Below are 24,870 nucleotides of genomic sequence, written 5' to 3' on the forward strand. Positions count from 1 at the left end.
GCTTTAGACTCAGGCTGAGCTGCTCTATACAGCCTTCCCCCTTTATCAGCGGTTACTCCTTGAGAGAAAGATACAGGGCTAGCGACCTGCTCCCCAGCCTGGATCCTGGGATGCTGTCAGAGGACATCTATGAGCTTGTACCCTGGAGAAGCGGTCTTATCAGTTGGCTGGTTTTCTTCTTCAGAGGCATATTTATTCATGGAACAGAAAGGAACCTTCACTGCCCTTGGTTTAGAAATAGATCTTGATCACCAAAACGATCTCACCTTCTCCATAAATTTTCCTGACGCTTATTTCCGTTTTCAAATTTATATTCTCACAATTAACCAGAAATTCACAAAGTTTCAGAAAATTATTTGAGGAAATTTTCATTATTTTAAAATGCATGCTCAAAAATAATTAAAAATAACTGAAAGCATAAAATAAGGAAAACGAAGCAATCACAATGTCCAATGACAGAACTGGACATGGCAGCCAACATCTGTAATTCCAATAACTCAGAAGGCTGAGGCAGGAGAATAGTGAGTTCAAGGCCAGCCTAAGCTAGAGAGTGAGACTCTGTCATTGAACAAACAATGCTAAAGAAGAGCTGGCAGGAGCAAGAGGGATGCTGGGAGCTACTGGAGTTGAACTCAGATTTACTTCTGAGATTTTTAGGAGCTTGAAAGAAAGGTTAGCCATGTCACCTGCTGTGGCTCCACCCCAGCACCCCACTGTCCTCTCCACCCCTCACCTGTGCTCCCAGCCACCCCTGCCTGCACCCCTGGGAATCCTCCAATGTAACTCATCCAGGACAGGGTGAAGGGTTCTTCATTTAGCCAAGAGCAACATATGTTTCCCACTAATGCGGCTTTCATCGCATCGCATTATAATTGTTTAGCTGCCTGTGCTCTCCGCTGGGCTGAATGTATTTTAATATATTTAAATGAATGAATAGAAATGAGTACTGAATAACACACTGGGTAATTCCTGGACAGTGGTTTTTATAAAAACGCAAAGGCGCTCGACACACAGACATTTGTTATGCAGAGAGCAATTGCCAATTACCCGAAGTTGCCTTATATTGTTAGCTGCAGAAACAAGATTTCCTTGCTTGAAAAAGATAACTGGCTACGCTCCCTGGAAATAAGGACCATGTCTTATCGCCTCTGTTAAGTTCAGCCCAGTAAACACTTATTGAGTACCAGTCACTATGCGAAGTGCAGGGGAAACAAGGATGAATAAGATGTAGTCAGAGTCCTCATAGTTTACAGACCTGACTCAGGAGATACAATAGAAACGGGTAAGAATGCAGCTATGGAGCTCGAGCCAATCCAGAAGAAGGATACCAGGGAGGCTAAAGGAAGTGCTGCCTACTGCTGAATCTTAACTGAATCTTAACAACTGAGTGTGTCTCCCTAAGGGGCATCCCAAGCAGAAAGAAAACACAGGAAAGACATGGGTGGCCAGAAGTGTTATGGAATGTGCATGGAGACTCAAAGGGTCCATGTTCACTGAAGGGTTAATTAAAGCAAGGGAGGTCTGTGGGGAGCCAAGGTGGGGAGTTCTGTGAGGCTGACTCCAACTGCGGAGGCTCTTGCAGACAATGCCAAGGAATTGGATTCCCCCCTGCAGGTGATTAACAACCACTGAGGCTGGGGACATTGATTTTTATTTTAAATAAAGGGCCTTGGAAGGAGTTTGTGAAGGCGCTAGAGGTATGGCGTGCTGATCTGAGAGCAAAGAAACCAGTTAGTAAACTATAGCAACATTTCAGAAACACATGATAAGGATTTATAAATGGTTTTAAATAGCCAAGTAATTACAATGTGCCCCCTTCTCCTCATAAATCATCCTACAGCAAGAAACCAAACAAGAAAGAGCCATGCAAGCTCCACACTTAATGAAAACTTAACCATGAAATACAATCTGTGTAGGAAAGAAGCTACATATACTATGTTCCAGAAGATTTTGCCTTATGAGAAAAACTGTTTAGAGCAAAATAAAATAAAATAAAACAACAACAACAAAAAAACTGTTGAGTCACACAGAACTAAGAATGAAGTAAGACTCATGCTAAACATAAACAGGACCCTGATCTTTCATAGAATCAACCTCCTAGATTTTTTTTTTTTACATTTTGTGACCCAAGGGACTCAGGTCATTAAAAAATAAGCAATAATTAAAAATATAAAGATACAGGGCTGGAGAGATGGATCAGTAGTTAAGAGCACTGACTGGTCTTCTAGAGGACCAGGGTTTGATTCCCAGCAACCCACAGCCATGGTGGTTTACAGTCACTTTTATTTCTAATTCTATGGTATCCTAAACATTTTTCTGGTCTCTATGGGCATCGAGATTACAAGTGGTTACACAGATGTACATGCAGGCAAAAATGCCTGTACATACAAAATTTTAAGTATTAAAGAGAATATGAAAAAATGGTATAAGAATGATGAACTGATTCAATAAAACAAAAAAGAGAAAAGACAGAAAAGAAATATCAGGAATATTAAAAAGAGATTATTCCAGGAAGCAAACCAATTGTAGCCACATTTCTGTAATTAAAAACCAGCTGTAAGACAGTTGAAAAAAATAGCTCAGCAGTTGAGAGCAGCGATTGCTCTTCCCCAGCAGCTTGGATTGATTCTGAGGACAAACATGGTATTTCACAGCCGCCTGTAACTCCAGTTCCAGGAGATTCAAGACCCTCTGCAGGCACCAGGCAGCCACACAGTACACATCCAAAGATGCAGGTAAAACGCTATGTATATGATATTTGACCTTGTCTTCTGACCTCCAAATCCATGTGCACACACATAAATGTATTGTACATGAGCACACACACAGTAACCTGTACAATTAGACCACTTTAGTGGAAAAGAGTTTTAAACAGAAGTTGAAGAGGCAAGGGACACACAACAGGGAGGGGAAGGGGGATTTTTTGTTATTTAAAATCATTGGCTGAGGAAGACATGGAGGAGGCAGAGAAGTTAAAATATAATCTGGTCAAATTAAGAAAAGAAGTTAAACCAGTTAGACAGAACAGCCCTCTGAACTACTAAATACTGATTCAGGCACAGTGCAAAACTGTTTTAGCCCATTTTGTTCAAATTGAGGGCAGGATGAAATGCTGTCTTCATTTTGTTGATTCGGTCTCACACATTCTGGGTCCTATAGAAAGAGAGCCCAAACCATGAAAGTGAAGATAATAACAATGAAGAATCATTAGAATGAAAGAGACACATTCCCGGGGTGGGGGTGTGAAAGAGTATGATGACCACAAGGCATACACAAATATATAACTGGTCAACAAATATGATGAAAAATTCCAGGGAAAGGGGCTAGCAAAAATAAACAAAGCAGCCCTTCTCTCCCTAAATGAGAGCCAGGAAAAGCAAAACAAGACATCTCAAAGAAGAGAAACACAGCAATAGTCAGGTGCTCAACAAGCCAAGTTCACAGGGAAAGAGCTCAGCACGTGCATTGTAGACCCGGAGAAAGCAATATTCAAACACACGAGGAAAGATAAGAGGATTCCCACAACCAAGAATTACTTGTTTGCAAAACCTCCATCAAAGGACAAAACAGACAACTGAGAGCTAACTGAGGGAGCGTTTCTCAAAGCCTGATGAGGTGATATCCACCTATAAAACCAAGATAGAAATGAGTGCAGGAACGGGAGACACGGGAGAATGTGCATGTGCGAAGTGATTCAGATGGCAGCCATCCTTTGGAAAGAGAACATGGCAGGAAGTCACTACACAGTCCATTTCACACCTTTTCCACAGTGTGTCACAAAATATTTAAGTCTACCAAAGTCACATGCTAAGGCAGTAAGGCCAACACTAGAAAATCCGGTAACCAACTTCAAGTGAGTGATGGAAGAATTAATGAGAAGAAGAAAAACAGAAACGCAAGCAGCACACTGGCTTTATCATCATTCACAAGAAGAAATCAAAAGAGGTTGCCCAAAACCAGAAGATTGGGTATTTTGTACACAGCTATAATCCTAAACTATGCAGTTAAAATTAAAATTAAAATATTCAGTGCTATGAAAAGAACAGATGGAAAATTAAGGAAGGCAAACCATAATAATGAGAGTCTTAAGCCGCCATAACTACACCCTGAGCACCCACTAGCAGAAGTAAGGCTTACATGCCACTTCTAAAGAGGCCAGTGGCAGAACTCCTGCGGCGGGGGAGGGCTGATTAAGTTCCAATGGGAAAGCCCTTGACACATGGTCTGCTCTGTGTGGAGCTTGAGTGTAGGCTGCCGCCATTCCTCTATAACTTCAGTGTTCAATAGTTGATGGATTCAAGTAAAGGTACTTTACCTATGCTTATTTGGTGATTGAAGATTTCAGTGTTTTTTGTTCAAGTTTATGCCACTTGCCTTATGAGCAAAAATGAATCAAGCAACAGAACACTCTACCACCTCTGCGTCATTATCTTTAACTCTTAGTTGTGGTCTTATTGGCTGGCTCCTTCTCATCTTCCTGAATGTAAGTATTGGTGTGCTCTGGGGACCAACGTTTGGATCTTTTCTCTTTCCTGTCTTTTCTTACTCCTTTGATTTTCTTTATGGTTTCCAAATATTATCACATATAACATACAACCTTCCAATTTGTATATTCAGCCATAATAGCCCTAATGCCCCTCGCATCGAATCTCTGACTTCACACTTTATATCCCCACGCAGGGTTCAAGGAAGCCAGGCCCAACACTTCCAGCTGTTTGTTTCCTATCACTCTGCCCCAGGTCAAGTCATCATCCTAGAACTCAATGGCAATATAGCCCAACATCTGTCCCTGGCTTACTTTTATCCATAGTATCCACCATCATGTGACACACTTTATAGAGAAATGAGCTTACAGTAGAAGGTAAAAGGCATGGTACATATTCATAGAACACCACTGTTCCTGCATCATTGCGGTGCTTGACAAAGGTTGTTACACAGCAGAGCCCTAATGCAACCCATGCTATGGGTGCTACCACTGACTTCTTTTTATAGAAAGTCAAACAGATAAGTGGGGTAAACCAGAGCCCGAGAAACTGTTGTGCCCTAAAGCAATGCCCATGGTTCACCCACCACACCGCATGGCATCTCATCTCCTCTCTCTCTACCTCTCTCTCTCTCTCTTTTTCTCTCTCTGAGTGTGCATGTGTTTCCCACAAAAATTAATTCCAATAATTCAAGAAATTTCTGTAATCCTTGTCTTAGCCCCAGCAGCTAGAGGAGGGACTACACATGTACCTGACAATGAATCAAACCTTATTGAAAACTGCATGCAGCTTCACCTCTTTTAAGCAAACTGAAGATTTAAGATGATTAATTAAAAAAATCTTTGCTTATAGTATAATTAAAAATAGTTTTGGAATTTTTTTTTTATAAAATTGTGTATTTACCTGAAGAGTTACAGAATACATTATGAAACACATTGGGCAGGGAAGAATATCTGAATAGTCAAAGTTTGAAGGCATGTTTCCAAAAACAGTCCAGCCACATTCATCATTATACACAGCATTAGCATTAAGAAAGGACAGTCAGTTTGGTAAATTCATAAATCACCTCATGCTCCCACGTTTAAAAATTTTCAGCAAAGATAAAGAAAAAATCACCTTATGTAGGGACCATGGCAACGGGAGTGGGATGGAAGTAAATATTCAAGCCAAAGATGCAGCAAACAAGGTGCAGATTCCTTCAGGTTAGCAAGAGTGAGGGCTATGGCTATGCTAGTGTCTGCCCCAAGTGGACTGGAACTGGGTATGTCAGCTGGGGTGTGGAGAGAGCTATTAAGCACAGTCACCTATAGCACATGATGGGGGTCACGGCTCACAGATCTAAAGGCATTGGGATGTGGAGACGGTGCTGAACCCCACAGGAGGGCCCAGGCATTAGGTCCTGGCAGCAAAATGCATCAGATCAAGGGCAGGAATCTAAGGAACAGCAAGAGTTGTAGCTAGCATTGCATAATTTTGCAGGGTTTGTGTTCAGTGAGCACCCATGAATGAGACAATGAGAAGGTTGCTGATATCCCATGGCTTTGAAAATCAATCCTGAGATGCTGACTTCTACACTCTTTCAAGCTGATTTGGGGTGGCAGGCTACTTCTCCTGAGTTTCTATCAACACAACACATATTCACTTGCATTAAGATTTTGCAGGGCCAAAGGTGAGAGACATAAGAATTTAAAATACTGTTCTTCCTTTCAGAGTGTAAAACTTGATTTGGAAAGGAGAGAAATCTGTTCACCTCTGGTAAAAGATAACTCTAATAATTCATGGGCTAGAGATCATAATCTGGAGCTATAAGATGCACTGAAGGCTGGATGCATGCTCACAGAGGAGATGCCATTGATCAGGACCGAGAGGCTAAGGAGCAGGCAGAGAAGTTCATTCAGGAGCAAACTCAGGGTAAGGTCAAAGTTCAAGCTTCCTTTGGGAAACCATTTGTCAAACAAGTTAGAGTAAACAATGGAAAAGTAGATTGAAAAATTAGAGATTGTCATCAAATGTCAAGCTTAATAAATCAATCAATCTATCTATCGTCTATCTATCATCTGTCTATCATCTATCATCTATTATGTATGTATGTATGTATGTATGTATCTATCTATCTATCTATCTATCTATCTTTCTATCCATCTATCTACCTGTCTGTCATCTACCACTTACCTACCTATAGCTCTTTCTCCCTTTGGAGTGTTGTCTTTTACTTGCCCACATTTCCCCTCTATTTTGTATCTCCTAGAACTACAAAGTAGACACTGTAAAACTCAAATATTTCATTTAGTTTCCTCTAACAGTCGATTTCTTGCAGGAAACGACTAGAGAGTTGGACATTCTAAAAAGTATTAAGCTTGGAAAGGGGAAGGGACAACTTGGTGAGCTTTAGACTTTTCCAGAAAGAGAAATCTGGCGATGTCTAATTCATTGCAGGATTTCACTTCCAAGTTAGACAAGCCACTTTAGACAGAAATAGAACATGACTTTGATAAATTACTTAAAGTCAAAGCCCATTAGACATTTGACTTTTAATAACCTCCAACCCCAGCCTAACCATCTCAAGACAGCTCTGTTATCGTGAAGTGGCAATCCGGCTGAAGAATTCCCTGGGTAAGTAAAGTCCCCAGGGTACAACACTGACCTGGAAAACCTACAAAGTGTAGTCTGGAGTCTCCCTAGTGCCCGGCACCACAGAGTAAGTAAGGGACGGTGTCCCTGTTCCACATCTTCACATTCTCAGGAGAGCCATTGTTGTGTCCTAGCAGCCTCACTCTCTCCCTTCCTACCACCAGCTGCACTAAAAACGCTCACCTGGATGAAGATATACTCATCCTGGACAACCAGGGAACTGATGTCGATGGAGCGAGCAAAGGGGCCGCTTCGAGTTGTCTCAGCACATTCCTGGATCCTGCAGGTGAGGTAGTGGGCATCTGAAAGAGAAAGGCAACGTGGCACTAAGCAGCAGGGTAAATGGCTAGCCAAGGTCCTAGACGCACACAAAGGTACACATTATGGGGAAGCACAGACAAGTGATTTCTAAAACAATAATGAGTTCTTACTTATCATACAAAAATTTTGAAGTCACTACTCCCCAGATGGGGGTAATACCTAGCTTAGTTAAAAGGCTGGGGAAAGAGTTAATCTCATTTACTACTGGTAAAATAAATTCATTTAGTTTTTTGAAGAAGCTATCAGGAATTTACATGCACATGTTTTTTACACCACTAATTTTAATTCAAGAAACGCTTCTACAGAAAGACTCAGATATTTTCACAAAGAGGAGTGGTGAGAATATTCACTGTGACTTTATCTACAGCAATGAAGAACTGAAAATACGCCACATGTCCACGAATAAAGGAAAATTTGAATGAGCTAAGATATAACACACGACAGAGTGTCATGCTGCGATTGAAAGATTTGGTAGTTACATATGTGTCAACAGATTTTATTCATGTGCATTGCTTTCCAATCTTTTGAAAATGCAAATCCTATCGTGCACAAGCATAACCTAGTTTATGACTTAAAATATGTCTTTAGGTACATAGCTTTGGGCTACAGTTACAGAGGAGTGATTTCAAGGCCTCACATGAAGATTAGATATGGTTACTTTGGAAATGGGATGGACTTAAATTATTATATTAGATTTTAGTATTGCCTTTAACTTTTGTATAACATACATCCTTATTATGTTTGCAACAAAAATACATTCACTAACTACTTACATGAAATTTGTATAATTATTTGTAAAAGTAAATTTGCATTTATAGCAATTTCTGAATCTTAAGAGCATCTACACATGGCTATAGAGTCATCTAGGAAAACAATGTTTTCAATTTCTTTGTCCTTCAAGAAAATCTACAAGTGAGTCTCTGTGAAGAAATCAATGTGTAAATTGCCATAAACATGGTTATTGTTCATTTTATGGAATTTTAATGTAAAATAAAAATAAAATAAAAAGTAATTTTTTTTAAAACTAAAAATAGAAAAGCTTTTTTCTTTATATTAAATTTCCTTTTAATGTTAAAATAACAAAGAAAGTTTGTTTTTGGGGGGTTGATCATCAACAATCTATAAGTATAGCTCTGACCTGGAAGTTCAGGCCTATAATCTCAGATAGTCAGGAGACTGAGGCCAGCAGATCACAAGTTCAAGGCTGGCACAGGCCTTAATGAGACCCTTTCTCAAAATACTTGGCTCTAGCTCATTACAGGCAAGCTGGTGTTGAGACCTTCTGGATTTCTAAGGAAAGCTGCCTGATTATTTTTAATACAAAATATTCTGATTTTTAATTTTTGACAGGTAATTTAAATTGTAAATGTAGTACAGAACAACTTTGTGTAGCTAAACAAACAAGACTACAGTCCAGACGAGACCCAAGCGTGACTTCCTCCCCACCCGGGGTCTTTCGCTTATCCCGGGCCACCTCATGAGGGAGACAGATGTTTTTCTAAGCCCTAGACCCTGACCCTGTAGGAAGATCAGGCTTCCAGGACTTTTCAGTGTGCATTGAGTGTCTCCTCTCCTTTGCTTTTGTTCATACATGAAGCCAAGAGTGGCCTGGTTTCCCACTTCCTGCTTAGACAAGAGGAGGAGACCAGGCTCCCAGGCTGTGCTTTAGAGCACAGGGTCTGCCCACCAGGGATCCACTTGTATACATACCAGTTCACTAATTTGTTCTTTGAATAAAGCACCAAAATACAGCAAAAGGCAGCAGTAAATACATGTAAAGAAATCACAAATGCCGACATGACAACCTGTGTCCTTGTCAACCGTGTCTCAGAAAGCTCTTTACACGGGTAATGAAAGGTTCACGTGGGAGGGACACTTGCTTCTACTCATGGAAAGGCTCCTTCCTCCCTGGCTATTTACTATGCTCTTTGCCTCTGAACTCCCTGAAAAAAGAATCAAGTCTTTTCAAGGCCGCCCTAAACAAAATCAACACCTACCCAAACCTTGGCCTGTGACAAGCAGGAGACAGTGCCAAATGCATCCTACTTCTTGGCTCTGGCTCTGCTTGCCACTGTGCTGCATGGAATGACAGGTTCAATTTAGCAGGACACAAGCACTCAAATGAGTTGCTGAAATCCACTTAACATTCAGAGACCTTGCCATCTTTAGCCAGACTCGTGTACTGGAAGTCTCCATGCTTTGATTTTCCAAAACCCAAAGATACAATAACGAGTACCGTTGTGCCCACTGCCTGAGGAGAACTCAGTGGGAGAGAATGCGGAATTATCAGGCAATCCTGGCTACCCAGCAGAAATGATGGAGGGTTACAGGAAGAAATCTGGGAGTCAAGGTTGAGCAAGAAATGCCATTTGTCTCAAGTTCTTCATTCCTAACAGATCTCAAGTTGGAAGTATAGTGATAGTCTCACCAAATGAGGATAAATATGACTACATATAAAAGTTCTATGATGGAACCCAGAAGGATACTTATCATAGACATTGAAAATCCCCCAAAAGCTTCTGATAACCTGGCCCCATTAGCTTGTTTGTTTTTAATGGCACCAAGTAGCAGACATAGATAAAAACTTAAATTGATGGATCGCCATGTAACACTTGAGGGCACGGCCAGTCCAAATCCTGGACGTGCTTTGTGTTAATTGCCCTTGGATGACTAAGAACATATCTCATCTGGGAGGGGTCAACAATATAAGATTGTTACCAGGATTCACTATATTATGATTAAAATGCTTAGCATATTGTTGAGTACTTTTTTTAAAATTGATAAATGCCAGTTATATTTTACTGCAAAGAAAACGGAAAGGAGCTTTGGTTATATGCATTCCTCATATACTCCAGTGACAGCAAAGACATCTCTGTCTCACTGTCTGGGATGAAACATGTGTGTTAATGGTAAAGTCATATACTGAGTTTATATTGATATGGATACTCTTTAAGTGCCAGGGAGGTGCACAAAAGAAAAACACACGCCTTTCATGGAAAAAAACAAAAACAAAAACAAAACAAACAAAAAAAAAAACAAGAAAAAGAGAGGGGCGTGGTTTTGAGCCTAGCCTGTGTGTGGAAAAGTAATGCTATGTGAAGAAGGAATCCTAGGAACCTGAAAAACTTCAGCTGGACTTCAGTGTAGGCAACACCTCTCACCCACACTGCCAGCCAAGCATGCTGGATGACTGACTGGATCGTCACCATTATTATTAAGATTGAATTTTCTGATCTTGATTTGAAACATTCCCAAGTGAATAACAACAACAAACCCACCTCATTTAGATACCCCCATGAGAAAACCAGGTAGATTTTCCCAACGGTGAATGCTTTTGACTAACATGCTTCTACATGTAAAAACATCTTTGCCGTGTGTCCTAAGAGCTGGTGTGGTGACTGCTCCATTAACTGAAGGTCACAGTCAAGCGGTGTGTCCTCTGCACCATGTGCAGTATGAAGTACATGTACAATGTACAGTACATGTACAATAGAAGGATCTGCTAGGAACCTCTGGAATATCTGGTCCCATCTCCAAGTAGTTGTATTACTATAGCAGGATGTTTAGGGTAGGCCTCTCCTATGCCAGGCTGGGCCAGTCTCCAAGCATCCTCACCTACAGCATAAGAGCTTCTTGTGGTGTGAAGGGTTGCCTTAGATGGATTCACTCATTTCTTTTGTATCCGACCAAGGTACACAGGGAAGCTGCAGGTGTCAGCCACTCGCTGCTATTCTGGGAAACAGAAAACAAGAGTTCCTCTTCTCAAGTGATTTCCAGGCCAATGGCAGAGACAGCATATTCACAAATGAATGCGCCCTGGATTTGTGCACAAGCATCCAGGAATTTGGGCAGAGAGGTAGTCTAACACCCTCAGAGCCTTGTTTCTTTCTGAGGGGGCTGAATTCCTGCCAGGAGCTGTGTAAAGCTCAGAGAGCTTTTATCTTTCCATATTCAGCAAGGTGAGCTCCTCCTCTATACCGGGAAAAGTCACAGTGAAGTTTAGTGTGGTCTTTGCCAGGCTCGTCCAAAAGAGTTACCTCCTTAGACCAGCCCACGGCTGTGAGCATCTTTTCCTTTCTTTGGCTGACTTTATAAAACTGCACTAAGCGGTACTTAAACAGAATTGAATTCTATTAAAAGCCTATACATTTTCGTTATGCTGAACTATATAGTGGCTTGTGATTACACTTTGCCTTTGAGATTACTAAATATTCAAACTTCCTAAACATCAAGCCTCTTGCCACCTCAGAGAAAAGAACTTTCCATGATTCGCTCAACTTCCATTCCTCTGGGTAATATACATATTGTCAGAAGTTGAAGAAGTGGATTAAAATTTTGAACAAAAAGCAAATTCAGCTCTTCAGGTCTTTTCGTGAAAAATACCCAAGAGCTGTTTATTTTAAATAACAATATTACTCTCAAATGCAAACACACAAAAATAAGCAGATTCAAGGGGACTCTGGAAACTCCGTTAGTTTCTCTAATCCTATTTGTCCTTGACTGGAAAGTGGAGCTAACCTACTTACAGGAAGTGCAAATCAAAGGACGTGACATTGATGGAAAGGCCTAATTTAGCATAGGAGGCACTGTGGATCCTAAAACTAAACAAAGACAGGGAGTTCCCACCCTTTCTGGTGGGCTTAAGACTTTCAAGCTTTAGTGAAACTTCTAATACAGGAAAATTCCAGCCGTCTCTGCCTTTGCATGGCGCAGGGGACAAGCTGATCAAGTTACAGGCATTCAAACATCATGGCAATCTTGAGTGACTTCATTGAGAACTCTTTCTAATTCTCGTGGAATATCCTATCTCTGCATATGATGGTTGTATGATGCTGGATGGTGGTGCTGATGATAGTTGTTGTGTGATGAGGATGGAGGAGGTGATGGTGACGCTGATGATAATTGTCATGGGGATGAGGATTGAGGAGGTGATGCTGCTGGTGATCATGGTGACAACAAGAACAAGAACAGCATTTGAGTGTTCATTCTCAGTTGGACAATATTTTAGGATTGTGGACAGTCACTTATTTAAATCTTGCAGCAATATGGAAGAACACAACAAGGAGCTGGAACCCTCAATGCATCATTATCACCACCCCAGGTTTTTAATGTCTTCACTAAGTTGTCAGCTGATTGAGAGATTTCCCTACGTTCCACAGCTGAGACGTCAGGCTAATGACAAGCTGGGGTCTGAACTCAAGCAACTGATAAAAATCTGTATCCTACATACTATGTATTTGGAACACAGAAGGAAAAAAATGAGGACCTAAACTCCAGTTTAGACACGGGCAAGTTATTATACGTTGGCAACTTAGAAAACAATGCTGAAAAACAACTCTTAGAAACATCTTAAAATAATTCTGAAGTATTTTTAATCAAAGAAAACTGTGTACCCCAAGTATAAAGTAGAGTTTCAGTGTACCCCCTGTAACTGAAGCAAACGCCCTTGGTCTGCAGATCCAGTGACTGAGCTCCCCCTTCCCTTCATCTTGGCCTCTGAGTTTCTAGAGAGTGGTGGAGCTCTAAGCTGAGACATTTTAAGACTCAGTGATCTATGATCGTAGGGTGTAAAGTTTAGCCTGATGGACTAATAGTCTGGCATTGATCCCATCCTATTTGGTTGCTGATGCCTGCATGGGATGCTTTTAAGTAGGGGATAATAATTCCTGCCTATATTCTCCCCTACCATGTCTCTATCCAGGTACAGTAAAAGACTTCCTTTCCTCCCTGTACCTGGCTGCTATATAAATGAAACTACTGATACACTTTGAGGTCTTTTAGAAAGGCCCATTGGAGAGCTAGCCCAACTTCCTCACTCAATGTCCCCACTCAGCTGGAAGAAGCCAGCTAGGCCATCACCCAATATCCACCCCATCAACTAGGATTACCCCTTCAGAAGGGAGAATGTTAGAGTAGCACAAGACCCATTAAGGAAAAGTTCCTTCTGCTTAAGAGAATGGAATCTCTGGCCTGGGTGAGACCTAACATTCCAGTTGGTCCAGGTCAATCACCTGGTCAAAGAACCAAACCTAGAAAGGCAGGCTCATATTAAGCCATGCTAAAGGTATGGGCAGAATCACTTTGGGTTTAATGGTAGCCTGTACTTTTGTCTCCCAGAACCCCAGCCCACAAGGACAGTCACGTGAGTCACTGCGAGGCCCAGCCAGGTCTACCCACCCTCCTGAAGCCTAGGGCAGAAAGACGCAACTTTCCCTTTCTCTCTCTTTTTATTTAGATGCTGCCCAGAATCTAGGTAGGTTTTTCTGATACTTTGGCCTTCTTTACTTTTTCTCCAAAGGTCCCTTCCCCACCATGTGGCTCCCTGAAGTCCACGCTGGCTTAAACAATACGGCATCCTTCCTCTCTACTTCCATCCTCTACCTCCAGGCAGCTGCTGAGACTGATAGCTCGCTTGCCCTGGGAGTTTTACTTTTCAACTTTAGAATTGTCCTTGAGCTTAAAAATAAAACAGTATTGGGCTTTACAATGGCTTACGAGTTACGGAATAATGAGGCTTAACAATTTCATGGGGACAAGAGATGTGGCACGAGCTGTATACGTTCGGATTCTAGAAATTTCGGGAATGTGAACACAGTTAAAACTGTCTGACAGTGTCCAGTTATCCTTGCCACTGTGTCCTTGCAGAACCCCTTTCTAGCTTGTGCTTGGCAGTTATCAGTGAGGAAGAGCCCAGTACGACATGAAGCCACCTGTGGCATTGTTGGGTTTGTTGTCTGCAGACCTGAAATCTGCCTAGCAATCAATTATGCTCAACAACAAGTTCATTGTTAACAAATTGATTAAAACAACATAAAGCAATAGAGGAGGTATCACAGCAAGGCCAAAAACTCTGTCCAAGGTCAACTAGTTTCTAAATGAGGCAGAAAGCACATTCAGTTTTCCTTAATGTAATGCATTCTGGATGATACAGCAGGTCATGGCAGGACGTGCTCACACATTTTGGTCCTTTCATGGGGTTCTACAACTTCCTCTGCTGAGCTGAACAGGAAATAGGCAATATTCTGTTTCAGAGGACATTGCAGAAAAATTAGGATTCTTTTTCCCCTGTTCTCACAGCAAAAAGGTAGTAGAATCCTGGATCCAACTCACAAGTAGGTGTTTGTCCTGTTGTGTTTCTATTAGATTGTTAACATCTGGTTCCAGCCTAGAAGATTTTATGTATTAGAATAAAATATACTTTCATCTAAGTTGGCTTAATTTTTCCTTTGAAAATATAGCACTATAAGTATGACAGATTCTGGGGAGTTAAGTATTATAGTTTTTATAAAGGCTTTTTTTCAAATTTATTTATTTTATTATATAAAGAGAGATGGCTTAATGGTTAAGAGCATTGCCTACTCTCCCAAAGGCCCTGAGTTCAACTCCCAGCAACCACATGGTGGCTCACAACCATCTGTAATGAGGCCTGGTGCCCTCTTCTGGACTGAAGAAAGAATACTGTATACATAATAAACAAATATATATATAAAAAGTATGACAGATTCTGGGGAGTTAAGTATTATACTTTTTATAAAGACTTTTTTCAAATTTATTTATTTTTATAAATTAATATAATATATAATAAAATTATATATATATATATATATATATATATATATATATATATATATGTTGAATACCCATGAAGGCCAGAAGAGGGCATTTGATCCCCTGGAACTGGTATAACATAAATACAAGCTGTCATATGGGTGTTGGGATTCAAACTCTGATCCTCTGAAAGAGCAGTCAGTACTCATAACGACTCAACCATCCCTCTAGTTTCAATTATTGCAATTTTTATAACAATTGGCTTGACACAAATGTTATGTGAGATGTATACAGCCACACATGCTACAATGAGGCTGTTGTTTGTCTGTGTTGATCTTTTTCAGGACTTGTGGCTGTAACTATCCGTCCTGTGATTTCCTGAGGACAGCAGCAGGGATGTCCTGTAATAAAGACAACATTTCACAACACTGCTTGTATCCTTCAGTTCCAAAATTCTTTTTGCCTCCTCTAACAATAGGGCTGGGAGTTCACACTCCACTCCATGTTGAGGAGTCACTGGCAGCTTACAGATGCTTGGCCAAGGTAATCATTCTCTTTGGGGTGTGGTCACTTGTAGATCACCCATGTTCTAGAGTGGATAGCTCCATGCCCATGTATGTATGAGCAGCATTAAATTGACTTAGTGAGTTAGAAAATAAAAGAAAGAGGCATGAAGTTGGAAGCGGGGGCATGTCGGGAGGGATCTAGGGGGAGCTCAAGAGGGAACTGGGAGATAGATATGATACTACATTATATACTCATATGAAATTCTCAGTAAATAAATGAAGAAAAAAACCCAAAGGTTAAATTCTTGCATTCCTGGGATTCCATTGTTATAACAGAACCTCCTGTTTGCACAGCTACTGTGAGACTTTAACCAGTGTGTCTCACAGTCAACAACAAAGCCTGGCACATAGTAGGTCATCTTTAAATTTCTGTCCAATAGATAAACAACATTTTCACAAATAACTGTTCAGTTACTTTGTCTAGAAATCCTGTCCTTATTAACGGTTCATTTGGTAAAGCAATTGGCCCCTGAGAGTCGCCGTGTGAGTATAAAATGCCCTGATAAGCTATGGAGGCCAGCCTTTGAAGATGACAAGGAAATTACTAGCAGAAGAAGGACAGTGCATCGCATTAACTCATCCCCCCCCCAAAAAAAAATCCATTCCTGGGGGTTCATTTCAATGAAAGTCCCCCTTGGGACCTAGAGTCAATTCCTCTACTCTGGGAAATGGGAATAGGTATGGTAGTGAGGGAGCTTGAGGCTTTTCATCTTCCCTAGCCATTAACATGCAAATCAGGGTTGGAGAGAGCCCTCACACAGTCTCTGATACAGTGGGGCCAACAGCAGCACTTACATCCATCCGTGGTCCTCACTTCCATGTGCACCAGGTCTGCCTCCTTATCCAGTCCAGACACCGACCTGGGGAAGGAAGGGAGAAATAGGATGAGTGAAGCCATGGGAAGTCCCAGAAATGTGAATGGTTTTAGAGACTGTCACCTGCGGTGGTCACAACACATGTAGACATCATTCTAGAGCGCTGTTGGTGAGTCAGTGCCTCTTGAAAAAGAGTCCATGACATAATGATTTAAGTCTGAATCTTTGTCCTTGACCCGTCTACCACTTTGTACCTTCTAAGAGATTTTTTTTCTTGATTCTCCCTTCATCATCATCTTCTCAATCGTGACATTTTGCCCCTTGTCCTAGGAATTGAAAGTAGAGCCCCCCCATGCTTGCTCATGACAGGTAGGCACTCCATGATTGAGCGGTATCTTCAACCCATGACACTTCTGAATAGCCACATTCTTGCTAGACCTGTGTATTACACATATAACCCCATTTTCCTGCCCTGTTCTGTTTGGCTTATGGCCTGCCCACCCCCTACCATCTAATTCTGCCTGCCCTTCTTTCCTCCTTTTTTACACACAACAGTGTTTTTGGTTTTGGCTTTTGGTTTTTGATTTTTTATTTTTTGCTACAAGCACTCAAAAAATATGATGACCAGAATGTAGTGGCATTTTATTTGTATTTTAATAAATAAAACTTGCCTGAATATCAGAAAGTGAAACAGTCCCATTGATCAGTCTTACAGACCAGGCAGTGGTAACACACACCTTTAATCCCAGTAGCCACACTAGTTGCCATAGGAACTGAGTAGTACTTGCCTTTAATCCCAGTCCCACAAAAGATTATAAAATGACAGGAGACAAGTCCCAGTCTCAGTCTCATTCTGAGATTCCTGGAGGCAGAATTGCCATTTTTGGACTGAGGTGTCGGTAAGAGTCAGCTCACTGCTTTGCATTTCTGGTCTTTAGGCTGAATTCCAATATAAATCTGAGTTTTTATTAATCATGCTTCACCAGGATAAAAAAATTATTCTGCTTAGTAGGTTGAGAGAAACCTCTCTTGCCAGTAGCTAGAAGCAAGTCAGTTAAGGGTCTGTATTGCTAGACATCTGGGATATTTTATCACACTTTGAAACCCTCAGACTATGTTGATAAAGTCAAACTCGGATCAGAGGGTGAAGCCATCAACTAGTTGACAGGGATTAGCCATAGAGAGTAGGAAGGAGGCAGAAAGATGAATAGAAAGATGCACAGAAAGGAGTGGGGAGGGACTGGGAGATTCCAGTGTTTTTAGGTTTAGGATGAGTGGAGAGATGCTCTCTTTCTGGGTCTCCAGCCAAAAAGGAAGGCCAGCTGGTTTGAGCTAGCAGATTTTCATTCTAACATCTGACTCCCTAGTCTTGATTACTAAATAAAATGATAGAGACTTAGTTAAGAACTACATTTGGTGGCCATGGTAGGGCCAGTGCTGGAGGAACCAAAGTTCCACCAGGCTTGAAATACCAGGGGGCTGAAGACTGTAGTTAAAATATCAATAGAATCAGGCGCAGCAGCTGTGCCGGAGATGAAAGAAGTCTGTATGGACGCTCTTTACAGTCCCTTTCAGGGGACACCTGGGCAACCGGTTCCTGCCTTAGATGTCCAGGCTGGTAGTAGACACACAAACCCAGCTGCAAGGATCAAGACCCACACCAGAGCACAGAAGCGTGTCTCCAGTATGCCCTAACTCACAAGATTCGCAGGACACGACTATCACAAGTGACATTTCTAGGAAGGAACCCACTGCTGGTGTTGTCAATGGCCCTATTCTGTGATAGCTGTTCCCAGTTCAAACATCTCAACACCAATTTTCTAATTTTTTTCAGGCTTAGCAAGTAAGAAAAGCAAGTTAGGAAGCGACTGTTGGTTAATAGGTTTTCTAGCTCATATTGAAATTGGATAGTAAGAGAAGCAGAAAACACGACAGACAGACAGACCTAAAACTCAAAAGTTCATCTTGACACCACTAAACCCCATGCTTTCCAACAGCCCCGGGAGAAGCTTCATTAGTTGTCTGACATCCACACGAGGGCTGAAGATGGTGAAAAAAGATGCAAAGATTTTGATGACCCACATTTTAGTTGATGATACCCAGACTGCAAATGACATAAATTAGAGAAAATTAAATTATTTTTGTTGATTGAAATAAAACAATCATATCTTAGAAGACCAAACTTCAGTTATCTAAAACATTTACTGCTATGAAATAGCTCCTTTCCCCCCCACTGCCTGTTGATATACTCCTTTGTTGCTGTGGTTATTGTTTTATTTACATCACTGGATCCTAACAGTAAGTCTCGAATGTAAATACCACAGGCATCATGTCTCACTATTTGACTAGAGGGGAAACTGAGGCATGGAGAACTTTGGCATCTCAGATCACATAAGGAACAGGTCAGAAGTTGAAAGAGGGCCTTACTTCTGTATGGGCCGTTCCAATGGGCTGCTTATCTCTTCCCTAACTAGTTCTGTGCCCCTTCCCCTGACAAGTCCCCATTCCTGCCCAATCCACCTGACCCGAACCCACAGCAGCCCTTCCTTTTCTGCTTAAGGAACAGGTCTCTCTCTGTTCTAGCAGCATCCTGGCCCCAGTGGTTCAACAAACTGGCCACTCACGAGCACTCCAGTAGAGTTCAGAAACTCGCATGAGGCTTGCTGCCTAGGTCTGTGACGTCAAAATCAATGAGAGTGGATCTACAAAATCAGAGTTCATTTGTTTTGTTTTTTTAAAACACCCAGAGGATTTCCACAGGTAACCATTCTGGAACAAACACCCGAGAACCCTAAATAAGGTTCTTTGGAACAACCTTAGTTTTGATCCCCAGGTCCTAATCCAGTACAAACTTCCAGGGCCTGCTTTGGCTGTACGTCAGCATTAGTCTCGGGGGCTCAGCTTGACCCGGCTGACATCTGTTAGTAAGCAGTTCTCCAGTATCCCCATACTGCACCATGCTTTGCAGACTGTTTACAGCCTCTACCAGACACAGCAGCATCTTCGCAGTTGTGACAACCAAGAAATGATTCTAGATTACGTGAGCATCTCCTGGTGGGAGATAAAAATCACTCCTAGTGGAAAGTCCCTGCCTTCGCTAGACACACTTCATTGCTGCTTGGACTCTGTGACACCCCTGCTCACAAGGCAGCAAAACTCAGCTCTTGGATCTGCGTCTCCTCACCTGCTGCACACAGCAGCGCTTCAGCAAAGCCTGTGAACGGCTGCTATATTGGAGCATGTCATCTCACCAGGAAATTGGCTTACACCAAACAGACACCACCAGGCCCCTATCCTTAAAGCCCAAGCCCCACTCTGGAAACTCAACGTAAACAATATTCCAACAAAACAAAACAAAACCTAACAAAGTAAACGTATCCAATGAGGTCTGTTTGGGGGTGAGGGAGGGTAGCAGAGCAAGGGATGCTTGTGTGGCATTGTGTGGGGACATGCACAGTTAACAATGACAAATGCTAATGAGTGCACAGAACATTCAGTATCGGGCTTTGTGTTTGGTATTCATAAGCATTATCTTAATTAATCGTTGAAATGAGTTTTTAAAGAAAGTATCATTCATCTAATTTTCCTCTGAGGCAAAGAGGATAATAAGAGAGATTAAGTGATGCGCCTGGAGTCACATGGTGATGGAATTCACAGATACGAAGAGCACGTGTGTCGTGGGCATTATCTTATGCAGAAACGCTGGTCTCGTTTAACCCCTGTACCAACTCTAGGAGTTGGGAATCGATCTTCTCCTCTGTTTAAAGACGGCACAATCAGGCACGGAGAGCTTCAGCAACTTGCCTCCAGTCAGTCATCTCGGAAGCAGCAGTGTGGGGCTCAGGCCAGGCAGGTGGCTTTGAGGCGGAGCTTTCCTTCTCCCATAGGATGCTGCACCTCTTTGAGCCCAGCCACTTCTAAAGCAGCTGCTCTCAACCTGTGGATTGAGGAATGACCCTTTCACAGGGGTCACCTAAGACCACCAGGAAACACAGATACTTACATTTTAATTCACAACAGTAGAAAAATTATAGTTATGAAGTAGCAATTAAAATAATTATATGGTTGGGGTCACCATAACATGAGGAAATGTATTAAAGGGTCACAGCTCTAGGAAGGTTAAGAACCATGGTCCTTGAGTCAAGATTGTATCCAACATATCCCTGTCCACAAACACAAATCCTACATACAGCAGCACTGTGGCGATATTCTGTCTATGTCTCTCATCTTACAAAACATTGTGTTTCTCAGAGTAGGACTCAATTATACTGGTAATATTCCCTAACAAAGGAATGTCAGAAATACAAAAGAAAGAGCAAATAGGTCAATGTAAAGGGTAGAAGTATAGTGAGTAGAGATGTTTGAAGTGAAAGATGGAAGGGCAGATGGGAAGCATATCTGTGAATTGGCTTCCCTCTCGATGTCTGAGGATGGAGAGGTCTTCAGTAGATGAGAGCGGCAGCGGTGCTCGGGGCAATGGGAGATGGATGAGAGGCGTGTGCACTCAGATGTCAACCGGGTGAATAAATGATCCTGGGATTTCTTCCACCTCCAGCATCCAGATTCCTGTATCTTCTGGGACTAACATTACAAAACCGGACCAAGGCCAATATCCACGACAGAACAGACCACAAGAGAAATAACACTCTGTCTTTGTCGGCTTTTGTCACATGACAAGAAAAACAGCCTAGAGGAAGATTTTGACTTATAGTTTCAATCTGTTGTTAGCTGCTTCATTGCTACAAGCCTATGGTGACAGAACATCATGACAGAGAAATTCCTTGTCATAGTAGAGAAGTTCTTCTTAGCTCTTACTGGGCAACAGACAGAGAGAAAAGGTCTGAAGATAAGATATACCAGCCCAAGGCACATTCCAAGTGAAGTTCTTTCTCCAGCTAAGCTCCATGCCTTTAAGTCCATTGAGATTCGTTAGTCACCTATTAGATGCCCATCTGTTCCAGTCAAGCCTTCAACTCAGGAGCCTGCAGAGGTCCTTCACAATTTGAGCCAAATCATATCACACTCCCTGTTATTAGTGTCTGCAACAGGGCAAAGTCTAAGGATCTCACTAAACCTGCATGGGAAAAAATTCTTGGGAGCATCAGGTGGGAAAGTAGAAGTGTGCTAGGTTACATTACTACTATCACTCTGTAAACATGCCATCAATAGTAACTGTATTTAACTATGCTATATTTCTGCTTTTAATTAAGATGCTGTAAAGCAAAACTGCACGGAACAAAATAGAATTCGGATATTATAATCACATACAATCTGTTAAAAAGCCTTTGTGAAGTTTTAAATTCCTCAACCATGAATTCTTCTGCTATGCAGCTCTCCTGAAACATAACAACCACAACTGGGAAAATTAATTTTATGAGTAGGCCTTGTCAGTCTTCATCAAGAAGGATTCTTCCTCTCTTTGCTCTCAGCTCCCAAGAACGTTCTGTGTATCTGGGCCAATAGGGATCTTTGGTCTCCACTGCTACAAGAGGACCTACAACACTAACTTGATGGGGTCATGGAGGTGAGCCTGGCTAAGCAACTTAAAACCTTGCTGATGTATGGAAACGACTCTACTTTACCTAACATTATTTTATGTGAAGAACAAGATAAACTAAGCTGCCGTCTCCCCCACTGTCCTTTCTCCCCTTTTCTCAATCCTACGTTTGTTGACTGCCTAATAATGGAAGTCAACCAGGAGAAACCACTCTATGAGATGGTTCAGCTGAGGCGCCCTTGGTCCGTGAGGATGGGTCATCTGATCGCAGTCTCTGGAAAAATGACTTTTCATGAGGATTCTTTAATAAGATACCAGTGTTCTCCTTGGGTTAAAAGGTCACAGCAGTAGGCTTAAGTCACCTTTGCATCCGTATTAAACAGGGTCATTGATCTCAGATTTTATTGTTGAATAATCCATTGATGGATTCAACCACAGTGTTTGTCATAGGGAAAATCAATCAGTATGTTTTTGTTCAATGAGTGACGCAAACAATTCCAGTGAGACAACCTTCCTAAGACCCTGCCTGATGCATTCTTTAATTTCCAAACAAACTTAAGTCCAAAAGCAGAAGACCCCACTCTCCTGTGCTTGAGAGATCTATCTGCCTTGTGTATCGCTCACTTTATTCTAAGAAAGGGAAGATTTTAAAAAATATAAAAACAAAAACCTAGTCTGCGCTGCATAATGTGTGAAGTGGTTTCCTTTCAGGGGCTTTTGTCATTAATCTGATAACAATTGATGAGCCCAGTGACGACATGGAAGATCAAGGGACACGCTGAAGGGAAGGACAGTGATTGTTCTCCCAAACTGGAAACCTTTTCAAGTTATGAAAAAAGACCAAGGACACAGGAACAAAGGGAACTAGGGAGCCAGAGTGGAACCTCCAGAGAAGACAGGGAACTCGGCCCCTAGAACCCACACTCAGACATGACTGATAGGAGACCAGCAAGGAGGGCACGCGCCTGGCTGCTTATTTTTAGCAACAGCACTCTGTGAGCGCAGTCTTCATGTCTGCTCACATAAAGTAGGTCAGACAGGGACATCTCAGGATCCATGACAGCTCACCTCAACAGGACGGTCCCCAGGAGAGCTGGACACAGCAGCCTTTGAAACATCTCGGTCTAATCCAGTCCCTCATATCATAGGTCAGAAAGCAGCCTGTGCTTTGTGTCAAGTGACCCTAGATCCACTTTGGACCTCCACTCCCAGGCTCTTCATAGCACACTTGGCCATCAGGAAAGAGTGGTGGGCCATGAGCCTAGGTGTTTTGTTTTATTTATTTATTTATTTTTTTGGTTTGTGTGGGTATAATTCTAGGGCACACATTTCTCTAGAAATAGCAGAAGCAAATATTGGGGGAGAAAACCAAAGCTAAAGTACTGATGGATAAGGTCAGAATACTCATGTTTTACCGACTGATCATCTAGACATTTAAATTACAAAATAATTCCATGAAGAGTATCATAACTGATAAATTATAATTGCAGACATGAATAGGGGTCAATGATGTTTTGATATATGTGCACAATATGCAATTATTTAAATCAAGTTAATTAGCATATGCATAAACTTGTCTTTTTTTCTTTGTGGTCAGACATTTAAAACTATTTCCTATTTTGTGATGTATATTATTAAGAGTTGTCAGGCCTGAACTTATCTCTTAAATCCATACCACAGCTTCCTCCCCCAGGGCTTTCTACTGGAAATACAAATTCTACTACAGGCTCCAGAGTTGCTCTTTTGGCTTAGCTCAGTGCCTAGGTCCCATGTAAGCTCCATGTACTGCCTTTACATTGAGATTTCTGGGGGAACAGTGTAACAACTGTTAAACACCAAAGCAATGTCCCTACCCTGGGGATGCTGGTTTAATCAAACAGGTGTAGCAACTTTTCCTTCCCGATTCTCACGGCAACTGTACCATACAATGTACTGCTGTTCTGAGCATTAGAACCGGGATGCCTGGATGTACTGTAGCAGGTCTGACCCAGGAGGTTGACAGAGGGCCCATGAACTTTTATTTTTAGGAAGTATGCAGAAAAGGTGATGATGATAATATGCTGTACACTTTCAAGAGCACTAAGCTGGGGCAACACGGGAGCCAGGAGCTCAGAATGAACAGAGGTGTGACTCTCTCATTAGCGTCCCAAACTAAGCTTTGGATTGTGAAGGCTTTCCCTATGTATCAGCGATGCAGGTAAGAGCATACATTGAGATGTCAACCCAGGCTGAGGTCTTGGTCACAGAACCTGCGAACTGTGGGATCACAGACACTATATCTTATCTTCTTTCTGACTCAATTGTTATTATTAAACAATGGAAGGATTAATAATAATAATTATTATTATATGTTATATAATAATCATTTCCATTGCTACATATTATATAATGTGCTATTATATTGTAATTAATATTATTGTCATTTTTAGGATGGAGAGACAGTTAAGTTGGTAAAGTGCCCCCCACCTACTTAAGCATAAGTTTGATCCTCAGAATCCAGGTAAAAAACTTGGTATGGAGACACATGCATGTAATCCCATTGCTAGGAAGTGAGGGACAGACAGGTGGATCCCTGGAGCTCACTAGCCAGCCAGCCTATTCTAATCCTGTCTCGAAACCCAAACAAACAAGAAAAGGCAGACCATTCACGAGGAATGACCAAGGTTGATCTCTGGCCTCCACAGACTACATACATGTGCACACAGCTGCACATGCACTGGCACACACTGGCGTGCCCACAGCCACACATAAACAGAAAACAACACCTTTATGAAAAATAAGTATGTAGAATACTTTTAAGAGGGAGGCTTGTGTTAGCAGTGTTCACGGGTCAGAGCTTTCTGCTAAAGCACCCCTGTCATACCCAATGCAATTAGCAGACGATCGTGCCAGGATGTCTACATTTTTAAATGTATCATCCCAGTCTTTAATCAAACTTAGAGATCTACTAAGGAATTTTCTTTTTGTTGTTGTTGTTGTTGTTGTTGTTGTTGTTGTTGTTGTTGTTT

The 24,870-nt window shown here is 41.7% G+C and overlaps 1 protein-coding gene across 1 annotated transcript in view; it reads right to left on the bottom strand.

Annotated features, from left to right (window-relative positions):
- Positions 1–24,870, bottom strand: part of Sorcs3 (sortilin related VPS10 domain containing receptor 3) — a 627,874-nt gene that overhangs the window by 146,255 nt on the left and 456,749 nt on the right. Inside the window, exons 6-7 of the mRNA XM_087907815.1 lie at positions 16,346–16,410; positions 7,299–7,417 (exon numbers count right to left, since the gene is read on the bottom strand). Coding sequence (XP_087763941.1) covers positions 7,299–7,417; positions 16,346–16,410 — 184 coding nt within the window. The remainder of the gene's footprint in view (positions 1–7,298; positions 7,418–16,345; positions 16,411–24,870) is intronic.

Source organism: Myodes glareolus, chromosome 7, assembly GCF_982192425.1.
Source record: "Myodes glareolus chromosome 7, mMyoGla1.1, whole genome shotgun sequence".
Classification (NCBI taxonomy): Eukaryota; Metazoa; Chordata; class Mammalia; order Rodentia; family Cricetidae; genus Myodes; species Myodes glareolus.